The 20947-nt window shown below is 41.9% G+C and overlaps 1 protein-coding gene and 1 long non-coding RNA gene across 2 annotated transcripts in view; both read right to left on the bottom strand.

Moving 5' to 3' along the window:
- Nucleotides 1-6088, bottom strand: part of LOC115089548 — a 29454-nt gene extending 23366 nt beyond the window's left edge. Inside the window, exons 1-2 of the long non-coding RNA XR_003856156.1 lie at nt 5735-6088; nt 3932-4068 (exon numbers count right to left, since the gene is read on the bottom strand). This is a non-coding gene — a long non-coding RNA (uncharacterized LOC115089548). The remainder of the gene's footprint in view (nt 1-3931; nt 4069-5734) is intronic.
- Nucleotides 6089-6625: 537 nt separating this feature from the next.
- GXYLT2 (glucoside xylosyltransferase 2) overlaps nt 6626-20947 on the bottom strand; it is a 77098-nt gene continuing 62776 nt past the window's right edge. The window contains exons 5-7 of the mRNA XM_029601093.1: nt 16244-16367; nt 12957-13129; nt 6626-11868 (exon numbers count right to left, since the gene is read on the bottom strand). Of these exons, the coding sequence (XP_029456953.1) occupies nt 11686-11868; nt 12957-13129; nt 16244-16367 (480 nt within the window). The 3' untranslated portion in view covers nt 6626-11685. The remainder of the gene's footprint in view (nt 11869-12956; nt 13130-16243; nt 16368-20947) is intronic.

The raw sequence follows: 20947 nt of genomic DNA, 5'->3' as shown, positions 1-20947 counted from the left end.
CGAGACTCTATAATGCAGCGTATCAATTGCGATTTGCGGGTGAATGGATTACTGGTAAATACATGTTTTGTGAAGATGGCTTACTTGACAACATAGTCACCCCCTGGTCCCCTTTATATTTAGTACAAGCCCTGCCAGGAGACCTTCGATGCCAGCCTTTTTCTAAGATTCTGCTCTATCCTTATACAGCCGACTCTGGCCGAGTTTCGCTCTTTGCACAGAGCTGCCTCAGGGGCAATTAATGAAACCAGGACTTGGGATTGTCAATGTAGAAAGTAGCACATAAGTTGTCAGCATGGATGAGTTCATGCAAAAACAATTGATTTTTCTTATCCACATAGCAGAGCTACAAAATAGCAACTGTAATGTCAAACACATTCGATGTGTGTAAGAGCCAAACTGACGAGCAATGTCACAAATTGTCAAGCCTGCTGGGTAAATTGGGTTTTTTGCCTGGTAGGGAATATGCTGCTATTTTTAATGGTTGGCTAAGTTAGACATTAGGCTTATTTTGCACTTATATGACTCTAGTGCACCTGTTATTCTCTCCTTTTGCTGAGTTGGGTCAGTCTTTCCAAGTCCCCTCTAAGCATTATTTTGCATACCTCCAGTCATGGCATTATTTGGGTACTTTTACTTGGGACGCTGCATCTTTTTCCCAAGAAGTCTCTTTTGCTCAGGAGCTCCAAGATGTGTCACTTTTGAAAAAATCCATTGCAAGTTGGCATAGATTGTGTAAAAAGCGGTTGCAGCCCTCCCCCCTTGACTTTCTTGCCACCTATTGGTCCTCGGTCTTGGGAGAGACTATTCCTAAGGAGTCTTTAACATATTGTTTTACATCTTTGCATCACCTCACTGCTGATTCCAGTTTGCGGGAATTGCAATACAAGTTGTTCCACCATGCCTATATTGATGATGTGTGGAGACATCATATGGGTGTGGCTCCCACTATCTTGTATGTCAAGTGTGGGGTGGAGAAGGGATCTCTTATTCACAGATTTATTTCCTGTCCTTGCTTAGATGGGTTTTGGACTGCAGTGTTAAATACTATGTGCCAGTGTACAGGACTTGAGATTACGAGGCATGGTTTAACTCTCTTACTGGGTGTAGAGGGGGAGTCATCAGGCAAGTGCACAGTCAAGGTGAAATTTATCTGGTTGGCCCTCCTGATTGTCTGTAAATGCATGTTGGCGGTGTGGATAGAAGAGGTGCACCCACCGCTAATTCTTGATTTCAGAAAATGGTTTCACTTATGCAAATGGAGTGGCTTCACTACAAACTGGGTGGACGCAAGCCTAATGAACACTATTGCATAATGTGGGAAGCTTTCTACAATCTCCTGCCCCTAGATATTCAATCTGGGCTGTTACATATGGGTTATGAAACACGATGGCCTGACGCTACAAGGGAGCCGTCCCATGAAAGGAGGAACTCCATGGCTTAAGGTTGTCTTAAGCACCAAATGCAGGGACTTGGGTGGTTCCAGTTGTTTTCTGTGTTTTGGTTTCTCTTTATGGAGTAGACCATTTTGTTTTGTTTGGTCCGGTTCTTATTTATTCCAGTGCTCTTTCCCTGATAGGTAATTATGTTCTATATTGGGGAGGGGGAGGGTTTAGATATTTGTTATCTTAGGTCTGGTATGTATGAGTGGGTGTGAGTGTAGTGTGAATGTGGCAATATGCACAGGTTTGTTTGTAGGTCTACTGTGGTAGGACTTTATAAGGGTAAAGGGAAGGAGATGTACTTCATACAGCTTAAAATTATAGATTGCAGCTTTAAGGTCTCATGGGTTATGTTTGTTTGCACCCATTACTGATGCTATTCTCTGGCATAACTTATCAGGCTAAGACTGGTAATCTGGATTGTTTGTTTTATTTTTGTATTATTCTCTCTCTTCTTGGGCCTCTGCTCATGTTCTTGTACTTACTTCTCTCTATCCATGTTAATAAAAATAATTTTGACAAAAAAAATTCTCCTTTCAAAATTCACAGCAATCCCCATAGGGAGATGCATATCCGCCATCTGCTGGAGACTGGAGGGCTGGGGTCACTGCAGGAGTATATATACTATGATCAGTTTGCTCCATCTCCATTTGCTGGCAAGGGAGCATAACCCACTGGTCCTGAGTCCATCTGTCTACATGCTAGGAAAATGCCTATTAGATCAGAATTCAAGATGGTAGCTTTCATGAATTTACAGCCTTCAACGTAAAAAGAAGCACTGCTAGAATATGACAGAACCAACCGGGTAAGTCTGTGCTGCACATATCTGGGGTGACTAAACTCCCAATCATCCTCATTGCTTAACTGGTATTTAGAGAGGGGGGGATATGGATTTTTTTTTTTAACCTCACTTTGGAATAGTTCCACAGCAGAGGAACAAAAACAGGCTCTGGATGGGTCAGGCTAGAAGAAATGCTGCTGTGCTTCCCAAGGAGCACCTGAGATTAACTTGGTAAATGAAGGACAAAACGATCCCTTTCAAGAAAGATTATCGTCCCGAGGTACTGATGGAATAAGCTGTACGTTAAAACTGAGTGCTGAACTTCAACACACAGTTTAACATGCACACCAAAAAAAAATAATTTAACTCTTGATGCAGTAAGCTAACAGTATGCAGCAGAAGTTTAAAAGCATGCTACTCCAAAAATGTGCACTGAAGACATGCTTAGTGTGCATAAATATGCATAAATATGCACAGTAAACATATTTTGTATGCACAAAGGATCAGTATTCGGCAGTGCAGCAAGTGAACAATTTATCTGGCTAAAGTCAGTCAGACAAATTGTCAGAGATATTCAGTGAAGTGTTACCCATTAAGCACTCTGCTAAATATAGCCGGATAAAGTCCTAGATAGCTGGATAATCTCTTCCAGCTAACTTTAGGACTATGCTGTGACATGACAAGTCTTTGCCAGATAATTTATCTGGCTCACTCTAAATATCAAAGTTACTTGGTTAAATTATCCAGATATTATAACTCCAGCCCAGAATGCCTCCAACTTATCTAGCTAACTTTTATGAAGCTAAACAGCTGGATAAATTACAGCTGTTCAGAGCAGTGGGAAATTTAAAACCCATGGTTTATCCAGCCAAGTTTTGAATTTATTTATTGAAAAGATTTCTAGCCTGCTTTAGTCACAGAATTCAAGGTGGGAAAAAACAGTAACAATCATAAAATCAAAAAACATAAGATGAGATAAATAGATGACATGAGCTATTCCTGCTACACAGGGGTTAACTTATATACCAGCTGAAAGCATTGACATTTTAGCATTGCAAATAATTAGAGTCAGCAACAAAAAAAATCACAAAATAGAAGAATCAATATCATCAATGGATTGAAAAGCCTGCCTGACTAAAAATGTTTTAAGCTGCTTTCGAAGTTTTGGGTACATGTTAACGTGCATAACTTCTCCGGAAGTGTTCCAGAAGATTGAACTAGCAACCGAAAATGTTCTTTCCCTGGTCTCGGCTAAATGAGCTGACTGAACAGAAGATTTCAAAGTACATGAGGAGTTGTAAATATGTAGCCTAAGAGGTTTTTTTCCAGGGAAATGCTGCAATTAAGTAGTGCATGTATGGATATAGCAATTTTATAATTTTACTTTTCATGCTATTGGAATCAAAGAAGGTTATACAAGATGGGTGTGATGTGCTCACAGAGGCTTTGGCCTCTTAAAATACATGTAGCAGCATTTTGGACAATTTGGAGTTATCCTAGCATGTTGGCTGGAACTCTGATATAGAGAATTGACGTAATCTAACCCAGAAAATAAAGCATTGAGTACTAACTGAAATTCACAGCCATTTGAAAGTGGTTTCAGTCGTCATAGAATGCGAAGTTTAAAAAATGTTGCTTTGACAAAAACCATTTTGACTTCAGCATGCATTGACAAACTTGAATACAAAAGCACCCCAACCCTCTTCACCTGGGATTCAGTAGGCATCTGGCATTCATCAAAGCTGAAATAGGAAAGACTGTCTTTGATGGAAATCTTTCAGGAATCATAACTTCTATTTTTTTCAACATTGAGGGCCAGCTTACTATGAAGAAGCCATTGGTTTACTGATGAAAGATAAATAAGAGACCATTTCAAACGTTTCAGCCCAGAAGGCCATTGCAAGAATAAAAAACGGTATATCATCATTGTATAACCTATAATGCACACTTAGCCCAGCAAGCAGCTTACATAATAGGGCCAGGTAGATGTTAAAAAGTGTGGCAGAGAGCGTCAATCCCTGTGAGACACCAGTTAATTATTGAATACCAGGTGGACACATGGGAGTCAATTCTAATCTGTTGCTGATGACCAGAGAGGTATAATGTAAACCATTTTAATACTGTCCCAGAAATGCTACCCTCCCTCAGATAATTGACCAATATCTGATTATAAAGGGTATTGAAGGTGGCAGAGATATAAAACAGAACCAAAACATACCTTAGGCCACAACTGAAACCCTTCTAAATTTATCAAGACTGAAGAGTAGAAGTGTCTCAGTATTAAATGACCTGCAAAGCCCCTCAATAAAATCATTATGCTGTTTTAGCACAACATTTTCACAAAATGCACACAAGCACCCTCGGTAGATGGCACAGTCAGGCTTAGAGCGTGATGGGATGGGGCTGTAGCTTGCAAAGCTTGAGGTGATCTAAAGATGGCTTTTTTAATGAGGGATGTACAGATGCTTGCTTAAGACTGGTCCTCAATTGCCGATTGGACAGAAAATGATTAACAATATTTGCTATTGCACAGCTAATCTCATCAAGAAATGCCCTCAAGATCACCAGGGGCAGGACAAGAGGGGTTCAACACTGCAATAGTCTAAGCAATCTCACATCAGGAAACAAGACTAATATGGTCATAATCTCATCTCAGAATATTCCAATGAAGTTAAAGACCAGTTTGTGCAGCAGAAAACTTGGTACAGATATTTGCTATTTTATCCAGGAAATATTGTGCAAAGTCCTTACAGTATGTCAGGTCTAATAGCAATCTATTCCCTACCAGTGTATTATTTGCCAATCAGTGAAATAGCCCACCATACAATGTGGGCTATTGCCTGCTTGCCAAAACTTGATGGAAAACTACAATTTCTTGGCCTTAGCTTTTGCAGTCCTGTATCTCCCAAGTTGCATGAGACCAAGAACCACTTGGTCCTACCCAAGTGTAGCCATGGCATTCAGAAGCCATTTATAGGGAGGGACTGGTGGATGAGGATCAACATACAAATTAAAATCACCCAAAATGATCCTTGAATTTAACTGCACTTTGCTGACATCAAAAGCTTAATAATAGGAGAAGCCTAGGAGGGAAATACTCTATTCTGGGTAAATACTGACAACAGCTGATAAGACATGCATTTCATAGGTGGTGTAGTGCCAATATTGATATAAGCCATGTTTACTGCACTTTTAAAGGTGATCAAAAGTCCACTGTCAAGCTTCACTAACCATGGCTGAGAAATAATACTGTATCTGGGCAGACAAATGTGATTAACCAGGGCTGTATCTATATCAGACAACCAGGTTTCAGTTACACACAGAAAATTCGATGCTTGATCTCGCTTTATATCAAACATCAAAGGAATCTTTCTCCATATTGATTGAGCACTGATCAATACAATTTTATACCTGAATAACTGCAGCTGGTGTCTCTCGTGATTCAAAGGTAATGAACACAGCCAAGAAGGGACTCGCTGACACACAGCATATTTGTAGTACAAAAACTCACCGTATCGGCCGTGTCCAATGATGGTGAGGATTCCTTGGCGAACACCCAGAACGGCTACTGGAGAAACCATGGGGATTATTAAAATAGAATAAAAAATTATACTGGCACTTGTGCAGTCACTTGCGCACAAAAGAGCAGCTCCTTTGTTGTGCTCCTGGCATCTCCAACGTCACTTCAGGACCTTTAACCGAGTGCCGATGATGCCAGTGAGGAGGTGGGGTTTAGGCAGCTCGGCTCCAGGGGCATTCAGAATAGGCAAGAGGCACTTGCGGGAACATGGCAGTTCCAAGGTAACACAAGCAACCCCGGTGGATGGCACAGTCAGGCTTGTAGCAGGGGAGAAGTTAGAGCTCCAGCATCACCCCTGGCTTTTTAACCAGGTGCAATTGATGTCAGCGAGGAGGCAGGGTTTAGACTGCTCAGCTCCATTAATGCTTAGCCAGCAAACCATTTGAATACTGACCCTCAAGTGTCTTCTGTGCATAAAACAATTTATGTGCACAAAGCAGTTTGAGTACATAGTTCATGAACTAAACTTTTTCTCTGTGCATAAAACATGCTTTTATAAACAGAGAACTTGATTTGTGCACAAATTGTGTTTTTTGCACACAAATTACAAGTACAGGACCCCCACACCACAAACGCAAGAGTTCAGCCCCAGAGACTATCATTAGCCCAAATCAGGAGTAAAGTCTGAGCACAAAATAAATTGTGCGCGAATTTGTGGGAAAAATTGTGCACACAGCCCAGCACACCTTATTACAACAGGCCCCAATTTAGCTGCTTGAAGCAGACTTCAAAACCACTGAAACACATGTGAACCAATTCAAACCTTTTACACTGTCAACATGCACAAACTGTTCAATTGGACCTTGTGAGGACTTGAATTAGACAAAATAACTGTATTCCCAACTTTCATTTTAAAAACACACACCACAAAACTTGCAGTTTTCTTCAAAGTTCATTTAATCATACAGGAAACGTTAAAACCATGCGACCTGTAGCTGCACGACAAAGGTCTCCTTGGGAGCCGTAAGCAATCAACATAGTTTTTCAATTATAAAAATACAAAATGCATTTTAACTATACAGAAATTGTCTCCGTGACTGTTTTCATCCCAGTTGGGATAAAAACATTTCCAGTTTCTAGTTGTTATGAAACAGAAAACTTAATTGAAAATATCTCTCTCACCTTCTTTGAAAAAATATATCATAAAAGACCTTGAAAAATAGTTTTGTATCATAAAATGTAGTGCTTAAGACCTGCATGCTTTCAGAAGGCAGTTATGACTGCTCGTCACCTTTCTGCTGTGTCATGCTTTCCTAAATACAAGGGATCGCTCATGTTTCATGACGGTTTATACACTGTAGATTGCTAATCCTCCTGCAGCAGAAATAGTTATGTTCTCAGTTAGGTTGTTTCACTAGGTATAAAGAATAAACACTGGTATTATTGAAAATCAGGATAAAGCAGATCACTGTTAAAATGTATACAAAAGTCTTTTTGGAATCAAATATATATGGATCCCTTGAATTTTACAGAAAATTAACTAAAAAGAACCGAGAATTATAATGGCATACTTTCAAAGTACAGATACAATATGGAAACAATTATATTTGCAGTGTAAGCATGTGCAAAGACCACAGTGCCTGGTGAAGGGTACTGACGTAACAACAAGGCAGACATTTCATGTGTCCATTACAAAAGCAAATGTGCTTATATTACATTAACAGAGAGTACCAATTATTTTGTTTTAATTCACAATAATTCTGTAAACTATAAAATCAACACTTCAATGTTTAAGTTATCAAAGAATGATGACTATTGGCAAAGGATTGTTTAATTTACCACATAATATTTGATTCTGTACAATTTTCAGGCATTAATAAATGAACCACTTTGAAGCTCTCTCTTTTTTTGCGTATATAAGGACTTGTTGGCCCCAGCGTCCAGTTTGTTCTGCCTTTCTCACGCTTCAATCTGTGGGGCCTGATCCTGCTCCAGGAATCAAATTAGTTGGTTTTCCTTGACAGAAGAGCAAAAAAAAAAAAATTCCAGTCCTGCTTTTAATTACCACTCAGACTTGGGCCAAGGAAGAAAACACTAGGACCAAATATCAGGATGACAGCAGAAGGATTAAACCAAGTAGGAGAGAGTACTTTCCAAGGCCGACAACAATCTAGCCAGTGCCCCTAGTCTCCCCACCACATATCTGACAACCTGTCACAGAATCAACCTTTCTGAAAGCTTTCACACCTCTTAATTCAATTTTTTGAAGAAAGTTGCAGGGTGCCTGCCTTCCCTTCCTCTACTCTTCCAGCCCCCCTTCCCTCTCGCAAACAGCCTACAGGAAACCCTTTCCTCCATTGTTCCCTCATCCCCTTTCCTTGTTTCCTGAAGTGAAGGGGGGGGGGGGGGGGAAGGGAGGTGAAGTTGGAGTGGACAGAGAAAACAGTCAGAATGCTTGAAACCTCAAAGATCTCTTAAATCCTTATCAAGCCAAAGATGATTTTGATATAATTCCTGGATGGAAGGATGTCCCTTTAGAAAACTTTCATGTTTATACAAAGGTTCTTGTGCCTGCTTATTTCTCCAATCATACACCATTTACAAAGACCTCAGTGTGTTTTTGGAAGTCTGCAGCTTCTGGTGTCTGACAGCTGGTAGAGAGGGCATTCATTTCGATTCACTGACGCATTGATGACTAACACTACTACTGACAAGTTTCAAACTTGTACTTTTGCATCTACCATGTATCCAATATATGTGCATGTATCTGCTGATGCTGAGGGCATTAGCGTATATGGTAGAAGCTCATATATTTGGAAAGATGACAAGGACTTTCAAGAAAATATAAACAGGATGGTTGCACTATTTCAATTCAAAACAAAAGTGGCATTTCACAGTTAAAACTTTTGTAATATATATCTTGATAAAATTGTAGATTTTTCTACGCTGTACATTTTTTATTTGTATATAGTTTAAATATTGTTTATAAACAGCGAATGCTTTTCAATAAAAAAATGAAATTTTTGCATAGTAAGAAGTGTGAATATTTTGCAAAATTAAGCAAATCTGCCACATAGTTGCCACAGAATCTTTAAAAATCTGCTGCAAGAAACCAGAGGCTTAGAATATAGCTCCATCATTTCCTATTCATGGGAAACAGGATCCTCTCCTTTATAAATGCTGCAAATGAATGTCTGGATTCTATGAGGCACGTCCAGAGGCTGGGCTCAGAAAAAAAGTGGCACACTGCACTCTCTGAAAATATTCTCAACTGGCGACAGAGGAAGATTTGCAGCGGTAACAATGCTTTAAATAAAAAAAAAGAAAAAAAAGTGGTGTAATACATTTTATTGGACTAACATAATTATCACTATCAACTGATTTATTCACCACAGTGTGAAAGGTGGCCCAGACTACAGGTGGAAGATAACCTAAATGACTGCATGAACTTATAACTCATGCAAGCACCTTTTCATTGTTTTTTGAACAGGCATCAACTAAGCAGTATGGATGCTATCACTGCCTTACCTGCCTAGGACTCAGACCAAGTGCACAACTTATGGTTTTAGTTTCACCACTGCGGCTGAACTACCCAATGACCCAATTGATCATATTTTGTTCATGCACTGGTGCCACCTTAAGCCAGGTCACATATTTTGAAGCTCCTGGTATTATTACGGATATATGGTAAGAAAATCTCTGTCAGTTTTCTATACCCAGAGTCAACCCCCATATCTTCCTATTTTCCTTTGCAAACTTTCAAGTATTTCATTCTGGCACAGAAGTGGTAAATGGTATCCTAAGGCCTATTGAGTCTTATGGCACTCTCAAGGGGGACAAAGCTTTCCACAGATGAGATGACATTAGCAGCATCACGAAGGCTGCACATCAAAATGTATCTTTTTGGCATCAGTGCCATACTGAAACTGGCATGCAACTGTTTGTGCTGACCGAATGCCATTCTAACTGCGAGCACTTGTTGATTCTGTATGCTCTTCATTTTTGTTATTAAAGGGAAGGAGTCTTGGGGCCATTGATTGTGCTGGTAGTAGTGGGAGATGGCAGGAAAGTTGGAAATCTTAGGGCAGATATGCAGCTGCACAAGTCCGTCCTGTGCTTTGAACTTTTGGCCCAGGACATGTCATGCTGTCAAGACAGCTAAGAACCAACATTCATTTATGCACAGGGATGGTAACTTTTTCAAACCTGCGCGTGGGCACATATATGTGCACACATGCCGGCACGTGCAGAGATACGAGGTCGTTTTATAACATACACACGCATATGCGCACGTTACAAAATAGCCTGGCCGTGCGCATAAGCGTGCCGAATTTTAAGTGAATGGTGCACAGGTGGGCAAATCCCACTTCTACCACATATGTCAGGAAATTTTAAAAAGGGCGTGCATCCACGCCATTGCCAGTTTAACCAGTTCGTTCACTAGTTCGCCCAGTTAACAGCTAGTTCCTCCAAACCTCTGGTTATCCCATTCCCTTTAAATCCCTTAGAAATGGTGCGATCATTTTATTTTTTAACTTCAACCTTGCCTCTAGCAAAAGTAAACTTATGCGGCAGGGAATCTGGGTGTGCGCCCAGGCAAGTTAGTAAACGCGGCATCTCTTGGCCAGGCACTGAAATGCCATGCCGCACTCGTGCCCTGCCCTTTTTCAGAAACTTTTCAGATGTGTACGCAGCAGGTTTTAAACGCGTATCCGAGCGCTTTTAAAAATAAGGTCGGTGCGTGCCAGCCCGACTTGTATGCATATCCCCCAATCGATATGCGCGCTGGGCTTTTAAAATTCATCTGTAAGTGAATAGGTCCCACGTTATGGCAAGATGGTGGCCGGTGAATCGGGGAAGTGTACTGTAAGGGAGGGGAAAAGTTTCAGTCAAGTTGGCCAAAATATGGTTCTCTGACTTGGAAGTTGTTCATTCCCTGAGAAAAGCCTGTTTCTTGAGCTTCCATAGGATAAATGTCACATAATACATCCGCTGCATAACAACTTTAGGACTCTTTCACCTTAATAAAAAGTTGACTTCCAGCGAACCAACTGGTCCTCCTGAGCAGCTCTTAACTGTTGCATACCTGTGCTAGTTCAAGTGTGTTGTTTTCTGAAACCTTGAATGTATGACTTGTTAGAGAACAGGAAGAGTTTTGAAACCAGTTTCAAACAAATCCTATATTTTAAATAAGGTTGAAATAAAAGCTCCTCTGAAAGCACTGGCTCCAGTCTGGAACAAAGCTTTCACTTCCACATGGGGGTGGATTTTGCAATCCCTAAGGATCAGAATAGCTGAGGTGTCAGAGCAGTGGGCTATGAACCAGGGGAGCCAGGATTCAAATCCCACTGTCGCTCCTTGTGACTTTGTTGGGCAAGACCCTTCACCCTCTAGTGCCTCAGGTACAAACCTGCAGTACCTGAATGTAACCTGCTTTGAAGTGCCTGGAAAAAAGATGCAGAATACAAATAAATAAAATAAAAAATATGCAGTGACACTTTGGGCAGCACCATGAAGCTTTGAAGGCTAGAGGCGGCTACCGCAAGGAAAGAGCATGGGAGAAAACCATGGAAATGCTGGGGGCAGGGCACAATAAACTGAGACAGGAAGGGATAATAAGTAAGTCTTGTGAATAAACAAAGAAATAGTTATTGCTTTTCAGAATTCCTTCATATGGCTGTTCAATTGCTTCTTTCACCATGACTCATTAAACAGGTGACATACATTATTGCTAAAAGAAAAAACAGAAGGTTAAAAACCATCCCAAGACTTTGCCGTGGCTGCTCTCTCTGCAGTTCTGAGTGCTACTATCTGATATCACTAATCCTCCTTTAGGGGGTAAGAGGATCCAGCTTTATTTCATGCAGTGTTCCTTGGGCACGGTCTTCAAAACACTCGGGCTGCAGGGGACGCAAAGTAACGCATCGGATACCGAAGCGGGATTAGTGTCCATTAGGCGGGCCCATGTGGACAAACACACGCTGCTCATAGACCTTCTTTATTGTTTTTTCAATCTGCTTTAGAAAAACCTGGGGAATCCTGCCGCACAAAGTATGCACAGTTTCCAGAAACTTCGACTGGAGAGGGAAGTACATGGACTGAAAGAGATTGTCTTCAAAAGGAAACTAGAAAGGAAACATAAAATGGTTATTTTCAGTGGTTCCAATGAATTGCCTTTAACATTAAAAATGACTGGCCTTGGAAATTAATATTTCTAACAAGTTAGCTGCAGAAATACGAGACTGAATAAGTTATACTGTCACGCAGCCTGGGAGAAGTTCATCTGCTGCGCTCTATCATTGTGCCAGGTACTTAAAAGTCCTTTTTTATGCTCAACTAAATATTTCCTACTCAAAGAAGACTTCAGTCCAGATGACACAATGCACCAACTAGGCTGACATGCTATCTATGAGCGAACAGTGCTAAAATATAGTGCTAGACACCCACATAAAGAAAAAAATACATTTTGTAAGGAAAAGTAATTCTCTGGAATTTGGAGCACTGCGTTTCCCTGGAGGACACCTTGTTCTTTCCCTACAAACATCCCAATCCTCTGCAGAGTTTATTGGTACATGGTGCACATCTGCATCAGCTCCCTGTCGGATCCTGTAAGGCTTAAATGGCAAATCAGTGTGCGGCACTATGGAGAAAGCCCTAAAACACTGGGGAAAATAACTTTTATATGAATTTTCCATGGGTGGGCGTAGCACTGCCCATGTCCATCCCATACACCCGCAGGCAGCATTCAACCTACCCAGCAACTAAAGTCTCTTAGATGACTTGAATGTATACAGCAAGCTGTAAAGGTACAATCTCAACACAAAAAATGAAGGTGTAGAGCACACTTCGCTTATTCAAAGAACTTAAAACTAATCCACCTGATTTCCAATTCATGGTGTTTGTGCAAAATAGGTAGTGCACATCAATATTGGTGGGTGGGTCAGGCCCTGTCTACTGTATATAAAATTATCAAAACTATGTTGCTAAAGTTTACTTAAATTTGCATCATCCCTTCTATTGCTGTACTCTGCTTTCCTCTGCAGGGTTGCTCTCAAGGCTTAGCTCCATGTAAAGATGGTTCTCTGTGTTCACCAGCAATAACAGTGAAAGCATGAGAGTGGTGTGGCTACAATCTTACTTTAAAAACGCCTTCATGTGTATATTCTAAACTACTGATGTGCTCCATGGAACATGTCAAACACTAAGCACTTACATCCTGTATCACTTTGTACACTGCCTTGAAGGTCGGCTGTTTCTCATCGTGATAGACGCCTCGATTACCGTGGAGAATGGATACGCCTTCTTCCTCTGCCCCTTTACAGTTACTCCCGTACATACAGTGGTCAGGCCTGTAGTTCCACTGGCATGGAAACACATACAGACTCTCTGATGATGCAAACAGAAACATTCCAAACTTTACTTTAAACGGTAAAGCTATGGCAGCACGGGTTCACAGAGGCGTAAGAAATGTTCTGATTTTCATTCATCCATGACTAATGCAGAAGCAATTTTCCATAACAGACAGAATATTTATCAGACTCCACTGGCAAGAGCAGTTGCCATAAAAAAAAAATCCTTGTAGTTAGACTAATAAAAATGTCTCGTTTGTTGACTTTTATTTCTAAGCATATAAGACAGGGGCGGATTGGCCTATCGGGGGATCGGGCATTCCCCCGGTGGGCCGGTCGCGCTAGTCACGTGGTCTGCTGAGCGCGGCCGTGACAGAGCCGCGCTCGGCCAACCACGTGGTATCTCCTGGGTTGGCCTGGGCGGCGAATCCCCGGGCCGGTCTTCATCGGGAATCCGCCACTGCAAGTGGACTAATGAGACAACCAGACAACCATAATTAAAGATGGAATTCAGAACTTTCTATATCAGTCAGGGCTGAAATTAGTGAGATTTTCAGTTTGTGAATGCTGGGGGTACAATTATTAAGCCGTTCACCTTGGGATAGAGACCAAGAGTATGTTTTTCTTTTTACCTGTGGGTTTTGCGCCAGTTCTCACAAGGATCCTTTTGAAACTCGCCATGAGATCAAAGCTTGTATGGTCACTTGCGCCGGCTTTTCATGCCAGTAGAATTTTGCGCACAGAGTTGTGTGCAAAGATTTGAAAATGCTATCTACGTGCGTCCTTTTCATCCCGGAGTCCTTACAACCACTCCCCTCTCCCCCACCTGGAACGCACTGTACTGTATCTGCCTGTTACAAAGCAGGTTTATGGCCAAAATGCTATGCAATACATAATTAGCAACATACAGCAGGAAAGCTGCAGGCTGATTGCTCACATCCTAGCCTACGATACATGTCTAAAAGACCTCAGAGGTACCTTAAGCCAACAGAAGAAACCCTGGAGTTGACCGGACAGCCTAGACACAGCGAGGAAGCCGATTCCTCAGACTGAGTGCAAGTGAAAAGCGCGTACGGCATTCAGGGACCTCAAAAGGACAGTCCAGGGCAGTCCTGAAGGTGAAGTGCATCAGGCAGGGCATCCTGAGAAATCTGAGGCTGCAAGCATGAAGATGGTGTGCCATCACGGGCAAATGCCAAGATGCGCTTTTGAGTTTCCATATTGTGTGGATCTTGACTCTGTATATCAGTTTGGGCAGTTAATATGTGATTGGGGAAGTGATTTATACAATCAATAAATTTGAAAAAAGTAATAATAAAAATACGAGTATTCATCAAGCTTGCTAGGGCTGAAACATTCCCAGAGGGTATACAGCACAAAGTCACAGAAGAGCCTCAAATGGAGAAAACCAAACTTTTTCTACTGCACGCTCTTTTCTCTGTGATTTCGTGGCTTGGTGCTGCGGGCTGTGTACTCAGCTGCTCTCTCATCCTTCATGGAGCACCTTCAGAGGTGCAGTGGGAGTGGGCAGAGCTTGGAGCAGCAATGGGGAAGTACCAGCTGATTAGGTCCACACTAAGCCCTAAATCATGGAGAAAATAACTTTTAAATTTGAGGGTTTACAGTATGTATAAGAGCACTACGCATCTTCGGGATTAATTTCATCCCTGCAATGTTGAGTCACAGTAGTTGAAGTGCTTAACAGTCAGGCGGCAATGAACCCAAGCTTTGACTTGCCCAGAACGGTGTAGGAGAATCAATCTTAGAAAAAACTAAATTAATCTCTGTTCCCTTGCTCACTAGTGCTCCCAGATGCCTGCCCTCTGGAGAGTTCATTCTGATTCATTTTGCTGTTACTAAACAGGCTGCTGTGCAACAGTAATTTTAAATAATCCTTTACACTCCTTGTGCAAATCCTTTGGTGCTTTATCGTTGGAAAGAGTCTCTAAGGCCACATTTTCACTGCTTGCAGCCTTTGCAGATCCTTAGGGATCTGTGATATTTCCAGTACTGAGCAAACCAACAGGCCGATGCAATAAGACGCGCGCAAAAGACGTGCGTCCAAAGTGGGCGCCCGTATTCTCAAAACGCACACATCCACCTCTCCTGGGCGCGCAATGCTATATTTTAATGAGCTGCCGAGTTAAAACGCATCGGGCGCCCAGGGGAGCTGTGCCTGTGCTCGTATTTTGCATCGGAGTGCGCATTTCCTCTCAGCAATCCTTTGACAGCTCTTTGGGACAGTGGGGGAACAACCGAGACTGCCAGCACGCAACACCTCCAACACACTGCCACTCATGCTGGGTAAGAATAACTTAAAAAACGACCCTCTCGATAACTTAGATCTCCTAGAAGATGGATGCTGAGAACTCTGGTACGGTTGCACTTGGCTGCAGAGACGTAGGGAGGCTGCCCACCAGTGTACTTGTTAGTTATGGGAGTACTGGAATTTCATTAAGGCACTTTCTCACCTTCTCTGCTACTAGGATTGGATCAGAACTGCTGCTAGGCTAAATCGCGCCTCCAGGTGGTTAGGGGACAGTGATCGCTCTGCCACTCGGCGATCCAGGAAGGCATCTGGCTTACCCGTCCCCTACAAGGGGTCTTTTCCCTAGGAGATCCTGGCTACTGATATCGGGCTGATGCAATCTTTCTCCTACCTGCCGATCAGGGAAGCAGCGGGGTGGCCCTGGCCTCTAGTTTGGCGCCGGGGGTGGGTGGGGGTGATGAGGCCGTGTCAGGGAGAGAAGCGGCAGCATCATGATCAGCTCTTGGTAGCCTCCTGTGTAGGAGGATCCATACAAAAATTTGTTTTTTCATGCGCCCTTGATGAATGCAAGTCTTAACACCAGCTCTGGGCTGGCGTTAATTCTTGCATGTGAAAACGTGCATGTTGAGCGCATGGTTATTTTTTTTGCATTGGGTGCAATAGCTAATAGCCTCATCTACATGCTATTTGCATGTGATGAGTGCTATTAGTTACAAGCGTGTTTGGATGCGCACTTTGGATGCACTGATCCCCTTTTTTTGAATGGGATTGCCTAGCACGTCCAAAACGCGCGTCCAACCACGAGCTAACACGTGTGCTAGGCTGAGAGCACAATATTGCATCAGCTTGCAAGTGATAAGTGGTTACATTTCATTACATTACCTGGGTTAAAGTAAAAGATGATGTTTAATAGATCCTGGTCGCCCCATGTAATGTAGTTTTTATACTTTTGGTATAAAGGATACAGCATTTCTTCCCACGTCAAGCCTGTTGGTATCATGCTGTTCTAGGAGAGATGCATCAGGACATCACATTAAACAATGCAACATGTTAAACAGATGCAACAGTCACCAATCACTGCTCCTCATCTCCAGCTTGGTGCCATGCCTCCAATTTCAGAATTGATCAATTCCATTCTTCTTGTGCACAGGATTGCATACAGTATGGATTAAACTTTTAAAAAGGCACCTAATAGTAAAATTAAGGGCAAACCAACCTGACATTCAAACACCAAGTACCCAGTTTGTGTTGGAAGATCAGGTGATTAAGCAGATAAAAAAATACAATGTAGGGATACACTAGTTTAATGAAGGCTCAGCTTTCTGCTTGCCCTGTGCTTCACAAATCTGACCTCGATGCTCACAAGCGGGTCTTGAGAGCAAGATCTCCATAATGAATATGCATGAGATACATCTGGTCTAAGATGCTGGTTAATCAGGGCTGGTTTTAGGGGGAACAAGCAGGGCAATTATCCGGGGCCCCAGTACCACAAGGGACACTCTTGGCAGTGCTGAGTGATGACACTGAGGCAGAGCTTGAGGGCACCTGGCTCTGGCTGGGCCCGCTCTTTAGTTTCTACCCTGGGAACTTGTATGTCTAATACTGGTTCTGCAGTTAATTTGCATATTTTGGTTCCCTTGAAATCTGGCCTTATCTGGAAATAATAAGGACTGGATTTTGCAGCTGCTACATTTGCTAGACGGGACGTTTTAGCCTTTGAAATGCTTCCCCTTTAAACATTGTGGCATATGCACTGGGACTGAAAAACACGTTCACCTAAATCAGTGGTGCACATCTCGAGGGTCACAAACAGGTTTGTTTTTCAGGAGGTGACAGTGTATCACTCCCAGCTGAAACTTGCATTTAATCCAAAACACCACCTGATCCCACCCTCCCCTCAAGACTATCCAGCTGTAAAAAAAAAACCAAGATCCAGAACTTTCAAGGGTGTGGCACCACAACTATGGAACTCACTTCCTCCCTTCCTTGCAAGCCACTATTGATTATTTGGCTTTTCAGCATCAATTGAAGACCTGGCTCTTCAGCCAGCAGAGCCAACAGACCTCAGGCCAACAGACAACTTCTTTGTAAATCACCCACATTAAACAAGCAATTTGCTTCACAATTCAAAGGACATTGTATGTAAAAACAGAGAAAATGACAGCAGAAAGAGACCATAAGGCCCATTCTTCCAATTAATTTAGCATCACTTCCTTAGAGATCCCCTGTATTTATCCCAACCTTTCTTGAATTCAAATACCATTTTTGTCTCTACCACTTCTACTGGAAGGCTGTTCCATGCAACTATCACCCTCTGTGTAAAGAAATATTTTCTAAGATTACTCATGAAACCACCCCCTTTTACCCTCATCTCATGACCCCTCATTCTAGAGCCTCCTTGCCATTGAAAAAGGCTACCTCCTGTGCATGGAAACCTTAGAGGTATTTAAATGCCTCCATCATATCTCCCCTATCTTGTCTTTCCTCTAGTGTATACATATTTAGATCTTTAAGTCTATCCCATATGCTTTAGAATGAAGACCATTGACCATTTTAGTAGCCATGCTCTGGACCAACTCCATCCTGTTTATATCCTTTTGAAGGTGCGGTCTCCAGAATTTACACAGTATTCCAAGTGAGATCTCACTAGGAATCTGTCAGGGGCAATATCACCTCCCTCTTTCTGCTGACCATTCCTTTCCCTATGCAGCCAAGCATCCTTCTGGCTTTTACTGGCACTTTATCCACCTGCTTGGCCACCTTAAGATCATCAGATACTATTACCTCCAGATCCCACTATTTCATTATGCGTAGAAGAATGTCAATTCCTAAAGTGTACCTTTCCCTTGGGTTTTTGCATCCTAAATGCATTACTCTGTATTTTTAGCATTAAATCTTAGCTGCCAGACCTCAGACCATTCCTCAAGCTTCGCCAGATCCCTCCTTATGTTTTCCACTCCTTCCTGGCAGTCCTGTTACAGATTTTGGTATCACTGGTAAAAAGACAAACCTTCCCCAACAACCCTTCCGTTATGTGGAGCTCTAGCATTTACTCTGATTATGAGCCTTTTAGTTTTAGAGAGATGTTGTATGCCAAATCTTCAACTTTTACTACGTATTTTGTTGTGATCCAGAATGTAAGGCCTTTTACCCTTTAATTTTATTGTGATTCACTTTGAAAATGGAATAAAAATCCAAAATTAAATAAAATAAAATATTCACGAGATGCATTTTCTTACATTTGATTTAGAAAACAGATTTATATGTACAGTTGGTTACTGGAAAGCTGAACTTGTTCGTGCCCTCCCCCCACCCTAGGACATGAATCATACACTCCCTACCTAAATAATCCAAGCAGTTCAGTTTGATGTGGTTGAATTAACAGTTGACATTTCCTTAAATGTTACAACTGGTTTTACTGTATTAAACAAATGCTGTGCTTGTCACTTGATCAAAATGTAAGGCCATCACGAAAAGACTAAATGAATTATTTGATTCGGTGTTTACTAATGAGGATATTGGAGAGATACTCGTTCCGGAGACAGTTTCAAGGATGATGAATTTGGAAGATGTAGTAGGCCAGATTGACAAACTAAAGAATAGAAAATCACCTGAACCAGACAGTAAACACTCCAGAATTCTGACAGAACTCAAAAATGAAATTTCAGACCTATTACTAGTAATTTGTAACATATCGTTAAAACTGTCCATTGTACCTGAAGACTGGAGGGTAGCCAATATAACCCTGCTATTTAAAAAGAGTTCCGGGGCGATCCAAGAAACTATAGTCTGGTGAGCCGAACTTCAGTGCCAGGAAAAATCATGGAAACTATTCTAAGGAACAAAATCACAGAACATATAGATAGACATGGTTTAATGGGACACAGCCAGCATGGATTTACACAAGGGAAGTCTTGCCTCATGATTATGCTACACGTTTTTGAAAGGGTTAATAAACATGCGAATAAAAGTGAACTGGTAGATGTAGTATATTTGGATTTTCAGAAGGCGTTGGACAAAGTGCTTCATGAGAGGCTTCTAAGAAAACTGAAAAAAAGTCATGGTATAGGAGGCAATGTCCTTTTGTGGATTGCAAATTGGTTAAAAGACAGGAAACAGAGTAGGATTAAATGGCCAGTTTTCTCAGTGGAAAACTATAAACAGTGGAATGCCTCCGGGATCTGTACTTGGATTGGTGCTTTTTAATATATTTATAAATGATCTGGAAAGGGGTACGACGAGTGAGGTGTTCAAATCTGCAGATGACACAAAATTATTCAGAGTAGTTAAACCACAAGCAGATTGTGATAAATTGTAGGAGGACCTTTCAAGACTGGAAGATTGGGTATCCAAATGGCAGATGAAATTTAATGTTGCCAAATGATTCATATAGGGAAAAATAACCCATGCTGTACTTACACAATGATGGGTTCCATGTTAGGAGTTATAACCCAGGAAAAAGATCTAGGCGTCATAGTGGATAATACATTAAAGTTGTCAGCTCAGTGTGCCACGGTGGTCCAAAAATCAAACAGAATATTAGGAATTATTAGTAAGTGAATGGTGAATAAAATAGAGAATGCCATAATGCCACTTCACTGCATCTTGAATACAGTGTGAAATTCTGGTTTCCGCATCTCACAAAAGATAAAGTTGCACTTAAGAAGGTACAGAGAAGGGTGACCAAAATGACAGAGGGGAAGGAATGGCTCCCATATGAGAAAAGGCTAAACAGGTTAGGACTTTTCAGCTTGGAGAAGAGATGGCAGAGGGGGGATATGATAGAAATCTATAAAATCATGAAAGGACTTGAATGGGTAAATATGAATCAGTTATTTATTCTTTCTGATAATACAAGGACTAGAGGGCATTCCATGATGTTAGCAAGTAGCATCATTAAAACAAATCGAAGAAAATTCTTTTTCACTCAATGCACAATTAAGCTCTGGAATTTGTTGCCAGAGGATGTGGTTAAGGCAGTTAGTGTAGCTGGGTTTAAAAAAAGTTTGGATAAGTTCCTGGAAGAGAAGTCCATAAACTGCTCATTACATTTGGTGGCTCGTTACATTTGGCATACTCACTCCAGTGCTAACAGCAGGAAGGGCTCGCCCCGGGAGCAGACACCATCAATATCCACCTACACAGCAGGATGCCATCAACTCACCGACCCCACTGCCCCAACATGTCAGGACTTAAAGGGCCTGTAGGGGAAACAGGCCATGGCATCCTTGGATAACATCACAGGCTTCAGCCCTTAAAAAGACAATTTTGGACATCCAGACCTTGTCTCAGCAACAGGTCCCCCAAATTCCTGTGCAGTGCATGTTGCTTCCTGGATTCCAGGTTCCTGTCTTGCCTCATCTCTCCAGCCCAGCCTTGCCTCGTCTCTCAGGTTCCCCTTGCCTTGTCCTATCTAGCTCCTCCTGCCTCCGTCTCGTCCTGCTGTGTCAGTACTCCTATTTTCCTTGTCTTCCCTTCAGACTGATTCTTGGATTGACGTTTGCCTGGATTCTGGCCATTCTTGCCTGCTACTTGCCACCTATCTTTACCTGGGCCCTGGTCAGCCTCGCTTTCTGCCTGCCTCTG

The sequence above is a fragment of the Rhinatrema bivittatum genome, chromosome 4, assembly GCF_901001135.1.
Source record: "Rhinatrema bivittatum chromosome 4, aRhiBiv1.1, whole genome shotgun sequence".
Taxonomy (NCBI): domain Eukaryota; kingdom Metazoa; phylum Chordata; class Amphibia; order Gymnophiona; family Rhinatrematidae; genus Rhinatrema; species Rhinatrema bivittatum.
Note: the sequence above shows the minus strand (reverse complement) of the source record. Positions and strands in the feature narration are given on the sequence as shown.